General features: G+C 42.3%; 1 protein-coding gene and 1 pseudogene across 1 annotated transcript; one reads left to right on the top strand and one right to left on the bottom strand.

Moving 5' to 3' along the window:
• The first annotated feature begins 4,815 nt into the window (after window positions 1–4,815).
• Window positions 4,816–9,680, top strand: LOC137382926 (uncharacterized; annotated as a pseudogene).
• A 3,032-nt stretch (window positions 9,681–12,712) lies between these two features.
• LOC137383011 (immunoglobulin lambda-1 light chain-like) lies at window positions 12,713–19,065 on the bottom strand. The gene is made up of 3 exons (XM_068055600.1): window positions 18,948–19,065; window positions 18,456–18,803; window positions 12,713–13,262 (listed from the first exon to the last, which is right to left on the bottom strand). The coding sequence occupies exons 1-3, from the start codon at window positions 18,994–18,996 to the stop codon at window positions 12,940–12,942; spliced, it is 720 nt and encodes a 239-aa protein (XP_067911701.1). The 5' UTR covers window positions 18,997–19,065; the 3' UTR covers window positions 12,713–12,939.
• Window positions 19,066–20,321: the final 1,256 nt, after the last annotated feature.

The following is a 20,321-nucleotide window of genomic DNA, read 5'->3' as shown; positions in this document are numbered from 1 at the left end:
ATCTTCAGCATACCAATGGCCTGTGCGATGTTATGACTGATCACTCCAGTCAAAACCCCCAATCAAAATATACGATTCTGATTGTGGTAGCAGAAACGCACTGTTAATTTCAATCCCGTTGCTCCACAGATTGCCTAACATAGCATTTAAAAGTTTCCAAATTAAAGAAAGACCCCAAAAAATTGGACCAACTATTAACCCCCCACATGAGGTTAACCAAGCCAAGTGTCTTTAAATTAACTCTTTAATTTGAAGAACTAAATTATTAAACACTATGAAGGTATAAACAACATTTAAAATAGAAAAAAATAGAGTCCTTGCAAATTTTCAGTCCAATGTTGCTTGAAGTCCTCACAGACGTCCGATGCAAAAAAAAGGTTCTTCCACAGTCGAACAGTCCATAGTCTAACTCCAGTAGCAGGTGATGCTTTCCTTCTTCCGTGATGGATTTCAACAATTAACAACTTGCGAACACTTTCAATAGTAGGTGTGGTTTCCCCACCGTTTGAGGGGTGTGGCATGTCCTTCAAAATTGTCTGACACCTTTGTAAGACCTGGCCAGTAATAATGTTTGCTTATGTGTGATTTGGTCTTCTGAATTCCCCTATGTCCTGAAAAGGGAATGTCGTGTGCTAACCTTAATAATCCTTGGCGATTGGTACATTAGGTGGTACATTATCTGTTCAACAACTGTCCAGTCTTTGTCAGCATGTCTGTGAGGCGGTCTCCATTTCCTCCACAAAACCCCATTTGCCATATAATAGCCTTCCAAAACTCCTTTCACCTCGGTTTCTGACAGAGCTGTCTATACTATTTGGTAGATCTCTGGATCAGCTTCCTGTGCTGCAATGATAGGCGATTTGTTAAACATCTGATTTGGATTATCTAAATCCCCAAATAAGGTTTCAGATGCCTGATTATCTATTTGTGGTGTCCCTTTTAACTCCAACAATGGATCCTGTTTAGCCATTGCTCGGGTAATGCAGGAAATATTCCTGGAACTTGCTCCTGTAATTGCTCCATTTCCTTAACTTCACATGGTTCCTCTGTAACTATAGGAGAAACTGATATTTTTGATCCAGTCAAATAATTTCCTAGGGGTAGATCAATTCCCTTTACTAGTAAACTCAGGACAACACCTACAATTACTATCCCAGTTATTAAGTCACTCTCTAGGCATACTTTATGCAAAGGTACGAGTATACACACCCCGCCAATTCCATTTACTAAAACTTTAGCATTCAAGATGCTCTCTGGTGAAAACCTCATATATTTCCCCAGCAAGAGTGTTTGGGTCGCTCCTGTATCCCTGAGTTTAATGATAGTATTTCCTGCCTCACTTACAGGATACAGAGTTACTCTCCCCTTTGTCATAAAATCATTATAACTCTCAGGTATTTTATGCTTAACCTCTACACTCCTCTTAGTTTTAGTATCTGACTTCACATTCACAGCTGTCATTAAAGCTATAGCCTGGACTTCTATACTCTCAGTCAGGGAGTCTTTTCCTCTGCACTAACTTTGCGTACCCCAACAAGTTCCTCACAATTTCCAGTAGTCTGAACGAAGATGACCCCTGTTGTTGCAATGATAACACCTTGGGTTGTGAACCTCACTTCTACCCCAGCACGATCCTTTCTGACCTGAGGAGGTGATGCTGGGGCATTCCCAGCTGTTCCTTCTTCTCCCCGGCTTCTTGCCTTCCTTTCACTCTTCCACTTTCTATCCTTCTCGGGTTTATGGGGTTGACGGACAAAATAGGTTGGCTTATTCACAAGCTCTGAATCATCAGCAATCTCTGCTGCTTGCCTAGCTTTCAAAACTTTCAGGTTATCTATATGAGTTCTCACTACCGGAGGAATGGAGTTTTTAAACTCTTCTAAGAGAATCAGTTCTCGAAGGTTCTCATATGTGGTTTCTATCTTGAATGCCCATATACAATGGTCAAAATTCATTTGCTTCACCCTCTCAAATTCGAAATATTTCTGCCTAGTCAATCTCTGTAAGTTCCTAAACCTCTGATGGTAAGCTTCAGGGACTAACTCATACGCAGCGAGAATAACCTTTTTTGCCATCTCATAATCTGCAGAAGCCTCTTCAGAAAGCATGGCATAAGCTTCATGAGCTCTGCCTACCAGCCTGCGTGTATGAGCAATATCCAGCTTTCTTCCGGTCATTTCATCTGTTTGGCTATTTTTTCAGAAGATATGAAAAATGCCTCTACATCCCTTTCCTCGAACTTAGGAAGAGCCTATATAAATTTGAACAACTGCTCACTGGGTCCTGATCTAAACTCAGATTCTTCCTGACCCGAAATTTCCCTGGATTCAAGACTACTATTTTGTCATAGTTCCATTTCTTTTAATTTAAATTCCCTGTCTTCTCTTTCACTCTCTCTCTGAAGTTCAAGTTTTCTTCATGCTCTTGCTTTTTCTTTTTCCCTTTCCTCTTTTTCCAGTTCAAGATTTCTTAATTCTTTTTCTGCCTCAAGTTTTTTTTGTTTCTCACTGAAGCCTAGCCAATACCATTGCATCACTCTCGGACTTACTACCTTCTTGTTCCTCGTATTGCCCTACATCTGTATTATCATCATCATCTTCTCCTAATTCCAGATGTTCGGCTATTATGTCAATTATCTCTGCTTTTTTGGCACCTGATTTCAATTTCAACCCCAATTTCGCTGCCAATTCTTTGAATTTGTTCTTAGTTAAAGTTATCAAGTCACTCAGGGAAACATTCTGCTTTCTCAAAATCTCTGTGCAACCACTAATGCCATAACAATGGTATAGATTGTACCTTATTATTCAGGAGACCTGGTTCTTTTAATTTCTTTGTACTTGGTGTCAGATTTAGATTCCAACAATCAAGTTTCCAATTGATAAAATCCCGGAATCGAGAGCAATTAACCTGATGCCAAATGCAAGACCCCAATTTAAATATGTTATCCCAGAGATGAGTAATTTAAAATGCCCACCCTCCAAATTTGTCTGACTCTGATCCCAGACATGAGCCACCGAATTAAATAAGATTCAACTGCAAGTGAGCCCCCAATAAAGATATGATTCAAATCATGAGAAACACAATTAATATGTGAATCAAATCTTGTGAGCCCCCAATTAATATGTTATTCAAATCTTGAGTGACCCCCCAATTAATATGTTATTCAAACCACAGAGGAGTCCCCAATAAATATCTTATGACTGACCACTCCAGTCAAAGCCCCCAATCAAAATATATGATTCTGATTGTGGTAGGAAAATTGCACTGTTAGTTCAATCCCGTCGTTCCACAGATGGCCTAACATATCATTTAAAACTTTCCAAATTAATGAAAGAACCAACCAAATTGTACCATCTTTTAACCGCCTGAATGAGGTTAACCAAACCAGGTGTCTTGAAATCAATAAATTAACTCTTTAATTAGAAGAACTAAATTCTTAAACACTATGAAGATATAAACAACATTTAAAATAGAAAAAAATAGTGTCCTTGCAAATTTACAGTCCAATGTTGCTTGAAGTCCTCACAGCTGTTCAATGTGAAAAAAAGTTCTTGCACAGTAGAAGTGACTGTAGTCTAACTCCAGCAGCAGGTGATGCTTTCCTTCTTCCGAGATGGATTTCAACAATTCACAACTTGCGAACACTTTCAATAGAATCAATCTGACATAAGAGTTTTTTGAGGGATAAAAGATTGTCACAGTCTAACTTCCTTCCTTTCAGTTTAAATTACCAGAGATCTCGGTTTTGGTTTGACTTCTTTAGAATTTTGAGAGATAATAATTAACAGTCTAAAATCCTATTCCTTCAGTTTAAATGATTAAGAGCCTTTTTCAAGGGCTAAACACCACAGCTGTCTGTCTGTGTGTGTCCTCTGTGTGTGTGTGTTCTGCTGGACCAATCTGTCTTCAACTAAAAAGTCAGTTCAAAATTGAATTGTAACAAGTGTATCACTTCATACTCACTCTCAATGGCTGTATCTATGATAATGAGAATGCACCCTTTGAATCATAGTCTCCAAATGGCTGTTTCTAAGGTCACGGAAATGCACCTGCCAATAACTCCTGAGGTTTGCTGGTTCTTAAAGCAATACTGATCCTTTACAAGCCTTAAAGCAAACTGCATATTCCCCCCAAAAAAACTACAGGACCATGACAGCAATGATCACTCGGGTGGAGCCTTGGCATTCATTGTAACACTCTTCAGCATCAACGGTGGAGTACCTCACTGGTGTCAAAAACCATATCCTCAAGAATCCACCCGTGAAGGTGACCGGGAGCAGTGAAATGTATTGACACCTGGGACTGACAAATTATGTATAAGTCATGGCAGCTGCCTGGGAAACAGGCACACACTTGTAAAAAGCACTTTCTGTGGTCACACACTAGTTGGACATGGATTGAATGAACCTCTTTTATGTTTATGAAGGTGGCTGATCAGTCCATGGGAGCATTGATAGCCAGATGTGTGCAGTCGATCATACCTTGGCTCTGTGCGAATCCTACAATGGCCCCAAATCCAATGGGGCTCTTGGCCTGACTCTCTGGGCCTCTCCTGTCACAGACATAGTCGACATCCCTCCTGAACAGAGCATCAGTCACCTCCTTGATGCAGCGGTGCACTGTGGATTGAGAGACCCCCCCACATGTCATCGGTGGACCACTGGAATCATCCAGAGGCATAAGAGTTCAGGGATACAGTAATTTTGAGAGCCACGGCCATAGGGTGACCACCAAAGCCCATTGGTTGCCAATCATCATTCGACAGTGCACAGAGGTGTGTGGCAGCCTTTCTCGACATTCACAGTTGTCTCTGGCATGGGTGCTCAGACATTTGCAGGTATGTCATCCGAGTGCTTTGGACTCACAGCATATCTGGGCTCCTCTTCGCCTTGGTGGCTTCTGCTGCTCATGTCTAGGAGCTTCCTCGTGAGCCACACCTGTCTCTTGGGACGGCTTCCAGTAGTGATGTCATCACAGCAAGGGGATTCAGGAATACAGGATGAATCATACCCATCTCTATCCTCCTTGTAACTTCAGATTGCTTCCAAAGTTCAACTACGCCTATTTGGGAAGAGATTTGTGTTAATTTCTAGTTTCATAGTGTTCCAGCGTGAGCTCTATGGTATGGATTGATGCTGCCCTCACAACTTTTAAATAAGTGCAAGCCATCATGACCATCAGAATATCATTTGAGTTGCCTGCACTGGACCCCCATTAAAAACAACCGATACAGTTTCTGTGTTCTGCTCTCTCCCAAACAATGGATCCACTTGCAAAGTTCCCCACTTCCCCGCAAACAGTATCCACTTGCAGAGTTCCCCCCTTCCCCCTCCTCAACAGTATCTACTTGCAGAATTCCAAGCTTCCATCACATCTGCAGATTGACCTTAGTGGTAATGTCCGAAGTTAAAACAAGTTCAACAGGAGAACCACGCATAATTTACCAAACCTTTGCAGGCACCAAGGTCTCTCACCTCGGTGTTGCCAGCTTTTCAGAGACAGGAAAGTGAAGGCACGTGGGTGTCACATGACATGCAGAAGATTGCGAACAACTGGTAGGATTGCAGTGAATTATATGATAATTAATGCCAAATTGTATTTAACATATTTAAATTACGGTCCCATCACAGAGCGGTGGCAGTGCCACCATGGAACTTCGGCGCCTCCGAGGAAATCAGAATCCGGCATGAGGCATCAGGTTCCTTGGTAGATGCATTTGTGCTGATTCTCCGGCCCACCACGCCAAAGAACCCGCCTTCAAACTGTATGTAAAATCCAGCTCATTGTGAGACATATTTAGCCAGTGAGCTTCACAAGAGATCAATTTCCCAGAGGGAAAGCTGCCAGAACTCCAATTTGGATAATATTTTACTCCTATTCATTGATTTAGCAAAGCAGGGATGAGCTGCAAACTAGATTTATCAATAGACAAGCAATGTATCAGAAATCGGAATGACTGACTTGACTTGACTATGAAAACAACAACCACTTGCATTAAGAGTACTTTAGGGCAGTAAAACATCCCAAACTGTTTCATATGAACATAGTCTAAGAAACTTTGATGGAGAACAACAAAAGAAGATGTTCGAACAGGGACCAAAAGATTGATCAAAGAGATAGGTTTTAAGGTGCCCCTTCAATGAGGAGATCGAGGAAGAGAGGCAGTGCTGCCTAGAGAGAGAAGTCCAGAGCTTAAGACCTCATCTCCTGAAGGCACCGCTGTCAATAATGGAGCAATTAAAATCGGGTCAGTGTAAGTGGCCAGAATGGGAGGCGCTCAGAAATTTCAGAGGGTTGTATGATTGCAGAAAGTTACCGAACTGGCAAGGGACAAGGCCATGGAGAAATTTGTAAACAACAATGAAAGTTTTAAAATGAAGGCATTGTTGAATATAGGCCAGTGAGCATAGGGGAGATTGATGAAAAGGAATTGGTGCGAGGTAGCATATGGGCACCAGAATTTTGGATGAGGTCAAACTTAGGTAGTGTGGTAGATGGCAAGCTGCCCAGATGAGCGTAGGAATAGTCATGTGTAGAGGTAATAAAGGAATGGATAAGGGTTTCAGTTTCAGATGAGCTGAAGCAGGGGTGAAGTCGGGCAATGTTATGGAGGTGGGATTAGACAGTCTTGTGGTGGATTATGTGTTCACAAGCACCTGGAAGGCTCAAATACAACACCAAGGTTACGAACAGTTTGGTTCAGCCTCAGACAGTTGCCAGGGACAGGGAAGGAGCTGGTGGCGATGGACTGGAGGTTGTGATGAGGATGGAAGACAATGGCTTCCCTCTTTCCAATATTTAGTTGGAGGAAATTATCGCTCATCTAGTACTGAATGTCGGACAAGCAATATAACAAAGTAGAAACAGTGGAGAGGACAAGAGAACTTGTGATGAGGTAGACTGCGTGCTCAGCAGTTTAATTTGAATAGTTTCAGGACAGCAGTTGGTTTCATGGACAAGATGAACTTGGAGAGGGCAGGAGCAGAATAGGAGACTAACATGCAAATTCAGAGCTAGGGCAGGTGGGACTTCAGGGGAGATTTGGCCCAAGTCGGCCAAGGAAATGGAGAGAAGCAGCAAGGATGTCCAAAGTCAGTGACCTATTGTTGGAGGTGAGGGTGGTGGTTGCAGGGAAGAGGGGTTTAAAATATGGATTGTATTTGAGAACAGAAGCTAGGGGTTATAAAGAACAAAGAGAACAAAGAAAATTACAGCACAGGAACAGGCCCTTCGGCCCTCCAAGCCTGCGCCGATCCAGATCCTCTATCTATACCTGTCGCCTATTTTCTAAGGGTCTGTATCTCTTTGCTTCCTGCCCATTGATGTATCTGTCTAGATACATCTTAAAAGATGCTATCGTGCCCGCATCTACCACCTCCGCTGGCAATGCGTTCCAGGCACCCACCACCCTCTGTGTAAAGAACTTTCCACGCATATCCCCCCTAAACTTTTCCCCTCTCACTTTGAACTCGTGACCCCTAGTAATTGAATCTCCCACTCTGGGAAAAAGCTTCTTGCTATCCACCCTATCTATACCTCTCATGATTTTGTACACCTCAATCAGGTCCCCCCTCAACCTCCGTCTTTCTAATGAAAATAATCCTAATCTACTCAACCTCTCTTCATAGCTAGCGCCCTCCATACCAGGCAACATCATGGTGAACCTCCTCTGCACCCTCTCCAAAGCATCTACATCCTTTTGGTAATGTGGTGACCAGAACTGCACACAGTATTCCAAATGTGGCCGAACCAAAGTCTTATACAACTGTAACATGACCTGCCAACTCTTGCACTCAATACCGTGTCCGATGAAGGAAAGCATGCCGTATGCCTTCTTGACCACTGTATTGACCTGCGTTGCCACCTTCAGGGAACAATGGACCTGAACACCCAAATCTCTCTGTACATCAATTTTCCCCAGGACTTTTCCATTTATTGTATAGTTCACTCTTGAATTGGATCTTCCAAAATGCATCACCTCGCATTTGCCCGGATTGAACTCCATCTGCCATTTCTCTGCCCAACTCTCCAATCTATCTATATTCTGCTGTATTCTCTGACAGTCCCCTTCACTATCTGCTACTCCACCAATCTTAGTGTCGTCTGCAAACTTGCTAATCAGACCACCTATACTTTTCTCCAAATCATTTATGTATATCACAAACAACAGTGGTCCTAGCACGGATCCCTGTGGAACAGCACTGGTCACTCGTCTCCATTTTGAGAAACTCCCTTCCACTGCTACTCTCTGTCTCCTGTTGCCCAGCCAGTTCTTTATCCATCTAGCTAGTACACCCTGGACCCCATGCGACATGTCTATGTATTCTGGTCGATCGTGGAATAATGAACAGTTTTGACTGATGATAGCAAGACCCGATAGTGCATTCTGTGGTCCAATGAAATCTGGCAATGTATGGCTAAACCAATTGTCCACCATAAATTTTCCAAGTCTTCCTCCCTTCGTCTTAAGGGAGTGCAGATGATGGTCATGCAGAGGACTGGCCGGGATGAAAGAGAGTAAGGATTTTAAAGTGGAAAAGACCATTTAAGGTCCAGGTTAGGATGTGTTTCAACAGATTGAAGCTGCGCAGATGTTGTCTTGAATGGAGGACCACAGGCTGGAACGCAGGGAAGTGTAAGTGTGGTTATACGTTACTTGGGGCAATTTTTTCTATTTAAATTATTCCATGAAATAATTTTTGTTTGGGCCGATCCTTCAAGATTTGAGATATTCGGAGTATATTCTAGTGCTTGCATTTAATGATTTTGCCTTAAAGCTGTTTTGATGTGAACTTAATCTTCTGGTCCCTTGCGCTATCTTGAAATACAGAAATGGAACATTCGTGTAATTTTGCTATAAGGAATGAACAGTAAATCTAACATTTATGGCAGTGTTCTGTACCTGACATTGTGTTTGAACATCACGTCTCATTAGTTTGATTATAACTTTCAGATAAACATTCAATTCTACTTTTGCAAGTATCTCGGGCTATATTTTACCGGGCCCTGTAGTTTCCACATGTAGCCTTAACGTTTAGTGTATTTGTTTTTCCTTCTCACACCCAATTGCTTGTAAATGCTTTTTTTTCCCGAGCTAACCCACTAATTTTCGTCCAGCCGATGCCAGTAGTGAAATGGCAAGAAGACTTCTTAGTTCCTGTGGCGGTCTTCCAGTTCCGGTAATTTTGCCGCCTTTCCGGGACGTTTACGGACTGCAGCTGTCAAGAGCTGAATGAATGTAAGCACAATTCCAAAGCATTTTGCGGCCACCCTCACCAAGATCAAAGTGAACAAGAGCAAATGATCTGCAATTCTCAATGGAATGTTTGAACCTCTGCAATACTTGAGTGTCATTGGTCAGTCATGAAGGGAGTTGTGATTGTAACACTTCTACCTGAGATCCTGGTTTCTCAAACAGAAAGACCAATCTCAGTATAAGAACAATAAACTGCTCCTCAAAGGTGGAGCTGCAGAGCCAGACGGATGTTCTCTCTAGCGGAGGATGATGTTTTCTCCCTCTGTTAGAACTGCTACTATAACTTTACCCTGATGTGCCAGATCGGTCTCTTCATCCTCGCCGTTATTCAGGCCATTCTGCTGATATACCGAACAAGAGATTTGAAGCTTTTTCGAAGGAGCCGATCAGATCAACAGAAGCACTTTTTCGGAACGCAATATGAAGAGGACTGCTCACATGGAACAACACCGTCCAGACAGAGTCTAGCCGAAAGTCCCGTTTGTCGCACGTTCTTTTTCCCAATTTTCCCGACTTGACTTTTTGCTAGTGCCCGAATTAATGGAAACGTTTATGTTTTATACATACGGCGCTGAGGCCGCCGTTTACGCCGTTTCTCTCGCATCTCCTCTGATCACTTGTGGGATAAATCCCAAGGAAATTCCAAGCACCTATTTTGCTTGATCAACATCTATGTAAATGAATAGTGAGCCCTGAATTTTCTAAAGAGCCCTTGTACTCTCCTTCCTGTTGTGTTTGAGGGGTTTGATTGGAATGCTGTCTTGGTTAAGATTGATTAATGGCGAGATTACCTGCAGTTTCTATAAATTCCTCCTTAGCTCTGTCCTAAATGACCTACCTCTTATTCTGAGACTGTGTCCCCTGGTTGTAGACCACCACCGACCCCCTCCACCATCCGCCTCCCACCCCCAGCCAGCCAGGGGAACATCCTTCCTGCATCAACTTGGTTGAGCCCTGTAAGAATTTTGTAAGCTTCAATGAGATCGCCTCTCATTCTTCTAAACTCCAGAGAATATAGGCCCAGTCTCCTCAATCTCTCCTCATAGGACAATCCCGCCATCCTGAGTATCAGTCTGGTGAACCTTCATTGCACTCCCTCTATGACACTCTCCTTTGGTAAGAAGAACAAAACTGCGCACAATACTCCAGGTGCGGTCTCACCAGGACTCTACACAATGGCAGCAAGACTTCTTTACTCCTGTACTCAAGTTCTCTAGCAGTAAAGGCTAACATACCATTTGGCTTCCTAATTGCTTGCTGCACCTGCATGTTAGCATTCAATGACTTATGAACAAAGTCACCCAGGTCCCTTTGGACATCAACACTTCGCAATCTCTCACCATTTAAGAAATACTCTGCATTTCTGTTTTTTCCTAACAAAGTGGATAACCTCATATTTTTCCACATTATATTCCATCAATCATATTCTTGCCCACTCACTTAACCTGTTTGCATCCCCTTGAAGACTCTTTGCATCCTCCTCACAAATCACATTCCCACCTGATTTTGTGTCGTCAGCAGACTTGGCGGCAATTCATTGATTTAGATTGTGATTAGCCGGCACACAAGCAGTGATCCAAAGCCTACTAACCTGAGAATGACCATTTTTTCCTACTCTCTGTTTTCTGTCTATTAACCAATTCTCAATCCATGTCAGTCTATTACCCCCAATCCCATGTGTTCTAATTTTGCTGACTAACCTGAATGGGACCTTATCAAAAGTCTTCTGAAAATTCAAACACACCACATCCATGGCTTCGCCTTATCTATTCTGCTGGTAACATCCTCAAAAACTGTTTGTCAAATGATTTCTCTTTCACAGATCCCTATTGACCCTGCCCAATCCTACTATTATTTTGTAACTGTCCGGTTATAACATTCTTTATATTAGATTCTAGCATTTTCCCTACTACTGTCAGGAAAACAGGTCTGTGGTTCCCATTTGCTCTCTCCTTCCTTTCTTAATTAGTAGGGTTACATTTGCTACCATTCAATCTGCAGGAACAATTGCAGAATCTATAGAATTTTGGAAGATGATCACCAACGCATCCACTGTCTCTCCAGCCAACACTTTCAACAGTGTGGCATGTTAAACATCAGTTCCAGGGGATTTATCAACTTTCAGTCCTAATCATTCCCTGGTACTACTTTTTTACGAATACTAATTTCTTTCAGTTCCTCATTTTTGCTAGTCCCTTGGTTCTTCAATATTTCTGAGAGGGTTTTTTTTCCATTGAGGAGAGGCAAAAGTTACTCGACCTCCGAATTTGGTGTGATTTGCAACTTGTTTATGACTTGTATGACTCTGTATGACTTCATTAATATATATGGCGAAAAGCTGTGCTGGAAGAACTAATCCCTTCGGAATTCCGTTTGTCACGTCCAACCAATCAGAGAATGAAACACGAAAGCTTATTCTCCCTCTCCTACCTCCCAATCAAGCACCAATCCGTATCTTCAAGTAAACTATTGATTTAATCGGTACGTGCAGATCTGATATTTACGCCTCTCTGTTCTGGTCTAACGCACCGTGGAAACAGTTTCTGCACGTCAATCCTGTCGCACTTCATAATTTTAAAGCCCTCTTTAAATTATACTCAGTCCTCTCATAATAAGGGAAAATTGCCCAACATGCTAATTTACCTGATAGTTGCATCATCCCAATTCGAGTAACAACATTGCAGATACGTTCGGCACTTTCTCAAGTCCTTCAGTATCATTTGTAGTATGGAGTCCAATGCTGAGCACAGTTCTGTATAAATCTAACATAAACCCCCCTGCTGTTGTATTCTATTCCAATAGAAATTAGCTGGCACTTTGTTTTCACTCGCTATGGCCTTAACAACTAATAATGCTACTTTTAACGATTTATGTACCGTAGACCTACATCAGTCTGAACAAAGAAGACCAAACGGATACTGCACCGAGTTGGTGATTTGTGTGAGGCTGAATTTAAAAAGCGCAACTGTTATATGAGCTGGTTTCGGTCAAAAGCCTCAAGGAATCTCTAGTTATGACTGTTTGACTTGCTTCTAAAAGAGCCTGATTCAATCTAACCATTATTGACCAATTAATGTCATCGGATAATTTTGAAAAAAGAATGCAGTGTCAGAAATTGCACCGCGTTAGGTGCGGGGTCTCCAAAAGAGAGGCGGTCCCAGGGTTTGCCCTGAATTTGTGTAACCAGATGATTTAGAAACACTTGCACCAAGTGCTTTGAATTCTTGTCATAAACACTGACAAATGGTTCAGCTCCATCCCTACACGGATAAAATTCAGCCAGGTCTATCTTTAAAAATATGTTGCCAGATTACTTCCACGTCTTCGTTATTCCGACTGCTGTCAAAGACTTTCATAAAATGTGCAGAATGTCGCAAAAATAAAACTAATCACATGTAGGAAGTTGCTAACAATTGTTTCAGACCCAACGGCACAGAACAATAACAACACACGAGATAGCGGAATTGTCGTTTTATTGAACAGCGATGTTTGTAAGGTTACACTGAAACTTTGATCAGTTCAGGGTGAACACACTGTAAAATACAGACAGCGGAATCCACCGGATAAACTGCACAATGTTCTGATTTGAAATGTTCCACTTAATAACAAGCATGTTATGGCCGTTTGCGGAATATATTTGTAAAGAAACTTTGCTGCTGGAATAACAAACATAGGATTTTGAATCAGATACAACTGGACCTCGAGATACTTGTTTTTAGCGGATTTGCCTGTGTCTCGTGTTTAACCACACAGGAGTAAAGCTCGTGTGAGTTCCACTCTGAGGCTGGCAGAGTCAGATAACTGCTCACACTGAACGTGCTGTCCGTCTCCTGCTGGATCCGACTGGTCTCAACACCATTCCCTCTCACACTGTCATCTACAGTCCACTCAATCTCCACAGCTCCCGGGTTAAAACCGCTCACCAAACACACCAGGGTCGCCGTGTTCTTTGCTGCGATTTGATCCGATGAAGGCGGAAGGACCGAAACCGAAGGGACCCGTGGATCTGAAAATCAGAAATAAATTCAAGCAGATCCATTCTTCATCCACAGAAAAGTCGGAATCAATGTTGTAAATTTTTCAAAACTTTTAAAATTACGCGTCACGTTAAATAGCTATAAGGAGTTTAACAGAACGGAATCCCGTTAGAGTCCAACAGCTGGGGCCAACAGTCCCGGGAAATGTATAACCTGAGAAAAGATTCCTATTTTTCCTTCATGGCAAGGAACACATACAAATTCTTAAGAGGAAATTGAATCTAACCAAAATAATGAGCTCAGAAAATAATATAAAGATTTAAAAGAAGCGTAATAAGCAATAAATCAGAATTAGGGATTTATATTGAAGTCAATGCTGACAGCAAAGACTCTGTAATATTTAAGGCCAAACAATGGAATTTGAAAAAAATCACTGTTAACAAACTATTAAATAATTTCGAATTTGCACTTCTTTTGACGGAAGTGGTGAATCTTGGGCTAATAATTTGGATTTCTGTCGTTTTGCTCCTTCGTCGCTTCCACAAGGTTTCCCGTTCGTCCGACGATGACTCTATTGCCTAAAACCTCAGAAGACTGTTCTATCACATTCTAATTACGCTGTTTGGGGACTTCTTTGGGGTCAGTGTCACAATTAATATGTTTTCACTATACAGAAAGTTTCCTCTAAATAACAACTGTTATTGTAAACAATTATATCTATATTGTCTAATGATATAACCTCAATATGCAAGTAATAAAGCCAACATGGGCCTGGTTTATATTCATCCCTCAACTGACATCGTTAAAACAGATTACCAGGCTTGTCAAGTTTGTGGGACTTCAATAGACTGCCTCGATTCTTACATTACAAATGCCGACTGTCCTTTAAAAAAACACGAAATTGTCCATACATACATACAACATACGAATTAGGAGCAGGAGTAGGCTACTTGGCCCTTCGAGCCTGCTCCACCATTCAATAACTGATTACTCCACATTTCCACCTACCCCCGATAACCTTCCACCCCCTTGCTTATCAAGAATCTATCTACCTCTGCCTTAAAAATATTCAAAAGACTCTGATTCCACGTTTTTTGAGGAAGAGAATTCCAAAGATTCACATCCTCTGAGAGAGAAAAAATTCCCCTCATCTCTGTCTTAAATGTGCGACCCCTTATTTTTAAACAGTGATCCCTAGTTCCAGATTCTCCCACTAGGGGAAACATCCTTTCCACATCCACCCTGTCAAGACCCCTAAGGATCTTCGATGTTTCAATCCAGTCGCCTCTTACTCTTCTAAATTCCAGCGGATACAAGCCTAGCCTGTCCAATCTTTCCTCATAAGACAGCTGCCCATTCCAGATATTAGTCTCGTAAATCTTCTCTGAACTGCCTCCAACGCATTTACATCCTTCTTTAAATATGAAGCGCTCTCAGATGTGCTGAGGTCGTGCAAGGCGCTCTAACAAAGCAAGTTGTTTTTTTTTCTTATTCTTAAATAAAAATATTCTCATAATGGAAGCAATGAAATATTACCAAGTGTAAGAAGATTAAAGCCGAACTGTCACAATCTCATGTCTCTTTTAAATGACCCTTCGCATCTTATATTACAAGCACCCGCTGCCAATGACAAACCCTTGGTAAAATGATTTGTGTAATGTAAAGAAATGAAGAAATGGTTGAAACACTACTTCTTTTAAATGTTTAAACTGAGAGGCTGAGCATCTTCTAACATTGAGTGATGTCAGCTCCGTCGGCGTGTCTCAACAGTACCAGATGTGCCGGTGACGGTTTAATAATATATTGCCATTCTAAGAGTTTAGCCTTGGAACCAACAACTTCGCCTTACTTTCCTGGCGTTATTAATTTGGAGACTAAAACTGCGATTAGTCTGACAAGTGCCTCCAACCCCTGTTGTCAGAGTTGGTATAATCTCCTTGCATCTCCCGGAGTTTAGCTGAAAATTCAGATACTGAAATAATTGAAATCAAGTGGGATGATTGAGCAGTTTTTACTCAATTAATATTTATATTATTGTCTAAATACGAGAATGTTGCTGGAACTGGGCGTTGATTAGCTGAGCCGGCTGGATGCTAGAAGATGCCAACAGCGCGGTTTCAATCGCTTCAGTGGCTGTTAGTTTATGTAAGTCTGTCTCCTCGGCTTACCGCATGCTTCGGGTTTGGTGATCCTCAACTATGTATCATTAAGTGTCTCTCTAATGGGCAGAGATGCCTATGGTCCTTTCGGACTGGGGCGAGCAAGCAGCGAACAATAACCGTTTGGAGCAGCGATCTTTTCGAAGAGGAATAATTGAAACTATTCTGTGGCATGTTCTGTTTTATATCTCATTTTAGCCCATTTCGCTGTGATGCCGCCGAATAACCAAATCAAAATAGCGATAGAGTATGTGCATTTTCCATATTACTCCTCTCACGCTAACCACAGAACCTACAGCAAAGCGCAAGAGCAGCAGGAAGAATCTGATACCGATTCCGAGACATTGCAACACAATTGATTGGGCGGGAAGACAATGAGCCCCTGACTTGTTAAGAAAATAGGCATCATGTCAGTTATTGATGTTTGTTATTGCGGAATGCAGAAAATCGATCAGTGTGGACCAGCTGAATTTAGCTCATCAGTGTGATTACTACAGTCAGCGGGGATTAATGCGAAATGTCGGACTGAGAATCATGTACTGAGCGGTTTTCATTGAGTTTGGAGACGAGTGAGAGTGGAGGAGAGGGACATGACGGATGTTGAGGTTAGGGACAGATGTTTGATTACTCTAGGTCAAGTCGGCATAAGGAGGGAGGAAGTGTTGGGTATTCTAAAAGGCATTAAGGTGGACAAGTCCCCAGGTCCGGATGGGATCTATCCCAGGTTACTGTGGGAAGCGAGAGAGGAAATAGTTGGGGCCTTAACAGATATCTTTGCAACATTCTTAAACACGGGTGAGGTCCCGGAGGACTGGAGAATTGCTAATGTTGTCCCCTTGTTTAAGAAGGGTAGCAGGGATAATCCAGGTAATTATAGACCGGTGAGCCTGACGTCAGTGGTAGGGAAGCTGCTGGAAAAGATACTGAGGGATAGTATCTATTCCCATCTGGAAGAAAATGGGCTTATCAGTGATAGGCAACATGGTTTTGTGCAGGGAAGGTCATGTCTTACCAACTTAATAGAATTCTTTGAGGAAGTGACAAAGTTGATTGATGAGGGAAGGGCTGTAGATGTCATATACATGGACTTCAGTAAGGTGTTTGATAAGGTTCCCCATGGTAGGCTGATGGAGAAAGTGAAGGCGCATGGGGTCCAAGGTGTACTAGCTAGATGGATAAAGAACTGGCTGGGCAACAGGAGACAGAGAGTAGCAGTGGAAGGGAGTTTCTCAAAATGGAGACGTGTGACCAGTGGTGTTCCACAGGGATCTGTGCTGGGACCACTGTTGTTTGTGATATACATAAATGATTTGGAGGAAAGTATAGGTGGTCTGATTAGCAAGTTTGCAGACGACACTAAGATTGGTGGAGTAGCAGATCGTGAAGGGGACTGTCAGAGAATACAGCAGAATATAGATAGACTGGAGAGTTGGGCAGAGAAATGGCAGATGGAGTTCAATCCGGGCAAATGCGAGGTGATGCATTTTGGAAGATCCAATTCAAGAGTGAACTATACAGTAAATGGAAAAGTCCTGGGGAAAATTGATGTACAGAGAGATTTGGGTGTTCAGGTCCATTGTTCCCTGAAGGTGGCAACGCAGGTCAATACAGTGGTCAAGAAGGCATACGGCATGCTTTCCTTCATCGGACGGGGTATTGAGTACAAGAGTTGGCAGGTCATGTTACAGTTGTATAAGACTTTGGTTCGGCCACATTTGGAATACTGCGTGCAGTTCTGGTCGCCACATTACCAAAAGGATGTGGATGCTTTGGAGAGGGTGCAGAGGAGGTTCACCAGGATGTTGCCTGGTATGGAGGGCGCTAGCTATGAAGAGAGGTTGAGTAGATTAGGATTATTTTCATTAGAAAGACGGAGGTTGAGGGGGGACCTGATTGAGGTGTACAAAATCATGAGAGGTATAGACAGGGTGGATAGCAAGAAGCTTTTTCCCAGAATGTGGGATTCAATTACAAGGGGACACGAGTTCAAAGTGAAAGGGGAAAAGTTCAGGGGGGATATGCGTGGAAGGTTCTTTACGCAGAGGGTGGTGGGTGCATGGAACGCATTGCCAGCGGAGGAGGTAGACACGGGCATGATAGCATCTTTTAAGATGTATCTAGACAGATACATGAATGGGCAGGAAGTAAAGAGATACAGACCCTTAGAAAATAGGCGACAGGTTTAGATAGAGGATTTGGAGCGGCGTAGGCTTGGGGGGCCGAAGGGCCTGTTCCTGTGCTGTTATTTTCTTTGTTCTTTGTTCTTTGACTTACAGCAAGTCGCCACACTATCCTTCCGCAGTCTCAATCCAAGAATGGTGATTAAATTCCGGTACTATTCTAAGTAGAATGAAAGTTTTGTATATGTGTTTTTGCCTTTTGAGCCTATAAGGGCCGCGGTATTCCGGTCTGAAAGACCCTGTGAGATTCATATACTCATCGAGCACAGAAACAGGCCATTCGCACCCTTTGAAAGGCGCCCACTTAGTCCATTTCCCATCCATTTGTTTTTCCTTTGTCAAAGATTTATCCATTTTTTCAACGATTCTCTGATTCTGCTCGCCCCATTCTTAGAGGTAGGACACTGCAGTCCTAACACTCCACTGGGTAAAGAAAATATCCTATCCAGTCCCTTCGCCCTTCTACCAATGACATTCAATTGATGTCCTCAGGTTACCGACTGACCGATCAGTGATCTGTTTTCATTTTGCTGTAACAATATGGCTCAGAACTATGCTCATTTCTAGCAGATCATTCCGTAAGCTTCCAGTCGACCGAGCTTCACTCTCGTTCTCTTGTAACTAAAACCTTGCAGCACTGGTGTCATCTTAAAAAATTGCCCCTGTCCTCTCTTACAGCCTGAAAACCCTGCGTAAAATCGGGCGCATTTGTGCCTATCTCTTAAATGCCACTGATTCACAAGCTCTGCGTAAATATATTTTAAGAGAAATAGTCTTGATTTGCTCTCATTCAATCTATCAACTCATGATTTTAAAGTGATTTTTTTGGTATTTCGATGTTAACGCTGCAAATGTTAAATGACAGTGCAAATAATTTACTTACTGTCCATGTTCAACTTGGTTCCTCTCCCGAAAATAAATGGATTTGTACTGCTACGCCAGGCAGCACAGTAATAATCGGCGGCGTCCTCGGATTGCACATTGGTGATGGTTAAATGCATCTTGTTACTCGATGACTCCACAGACCCGGTAAATCGATCTGGAATCCCAGAACCTCCAACGGAGCTCTCGTACCAAACAAACACCGGGGCACTGCCGGGTTTCTGCCAGTACCAGCTCGTGTAGTAGCTGCCGATGCTGCCTCCGGACATGGTACAGGTGATCTTGACGGTGCTCCCCAGGGAGGTGGAGATGGATCCTGGCTGAGTCAGGACAGGATCCGCGTTTGTACCTGGTGAAATAACAAGTTATTGATCAGTCAAACTCTGCAATTGTGAATATTGTTGCTAATTCAGGTCTGTTAAACACAAGCACAAAAAAAAAATTCCGAGCAATGCAAACAGCAGCGATAATGAAGGTTAACGCCGGTACTTACTGTGGAGACAGAGCATCAGTGCGGCAAGAACTTGAACCCATTCAGTCATGGTGAAGGTTCTAGTGAGGGTCTGATGGAGGATAGTTCCTGACACGAATGTAGTTCTGTGCTCTTTCTAAAACTCTCCTTAAAAAGCTTCAACCTTCGCAACGTCGTTGAATATTAAATTTACATGCAAATTTCCATTCATGTAAATCAGGTCACGGGATCCCATGTCCTGTGTTGACTGATATTTGAATTACGCGCATGTCAGCCATTTTAGAAAAAGAGAAACAAAACGTCAATGACGAGAATGATTGAAAACGGCAAAACAAACGGCGCAGCGAGACATGAAACAACGATTATGTTTGGGTGTTAGAAGGGTAAAGGTTATAATAGAGGAAAGCCTGAGCATAGTAAATGCTTTAATAGCTATGGGGTCCTCGGGAAGCGCACATTCGATGAGCAAAGTATGAGTTGAGATTTGATTTATGCACAACGAAGAATTAAGGAGATTGAGCACTCTCCTTGTTGAAATCAGGGATAGATAGATAGATAGATAGATAGATAGTGAAAATGAATGGACAAATACATAGAAAGGGTTTATTTCTATCCTGCCCTGGAGGGAGGTGCCAATAGTGCCCTGTGGGCAGTCTTGGGAAGCCTTGCTGAGTTAAGCTTTGTCAGAAAAGTATGGACGAGGAAATGGAACTTTTCGCAAGAAGTTTTATTAATGAGTCTGAGCGAGATATTTAAGGTCAGAGGAAAGGGGAGGTTTTGAATGTCATGTCCATGGATTGAAGAATGAAGGCTAAATGAGTCAAATATAACAGTTGTTAATTAGAATTGTGATGGATATGAAAAACGGCAGGTGAAATCATCTGTGAAATATTACTGTCGGAACCATTGTGCGAAATTCCATTATTTCCTCGTTTAAGAATAGCATCAAAAATTCAGACAAACACTTTCAATGTTGATAACTAATAATTAACCATACGGCTGGTCTGCACGGGTCTATGAACAATTGAAAGAAGTACCATTTTCATTATCCAGCTGAAAGGTGCAGACGAAAGCAAGATGTAACGAATCAATCAGTACAGAGAGCACAGGCCATCGTGGTTGCAGATAGTGTCTCATAAGTGCATAGAATCAGGGAAGGATACAACACAGAAGGAGGCCAATCGACCCATGGTGCCTATGTCGGCTCTGTGAAGCAGCTATCAAATTAGACCCACTGCCCTCGCCTTTCTCCAGAACTCTCTATATTTCCCACCTTCAGGAAGTTATCAGATTTTCTTTCGAAATTTATTATTAAATCTTCTTCCACCAATCTTTCAGCTGGTGTATTCCAGATCAAAACAACTCGTTGCGCATTTATTTCCCTCTCTGCCCTTC

This window comes from Heterodontus francisci, chromosome 23 (assembly GCF_036365525.1).
Source record: "Heterodontus francisci isolate sHetFra1 chromosome 23, sHetFra1.hap1, whole genome shotgun sequence".
In the NCBI taxonomy this organism is placed as follows: Eukaryota; Metazoa; Chordata; class Chondrichthyes; order Heterodontiformes; family Heterodontidae; genus Heterodontus; species Heterodontus francisci.
The sequence above is the reverse complement of the archived record's forward strand: the minus strand, read 5'-3'. Positions and strand labels throughout refer to the sequence as shown.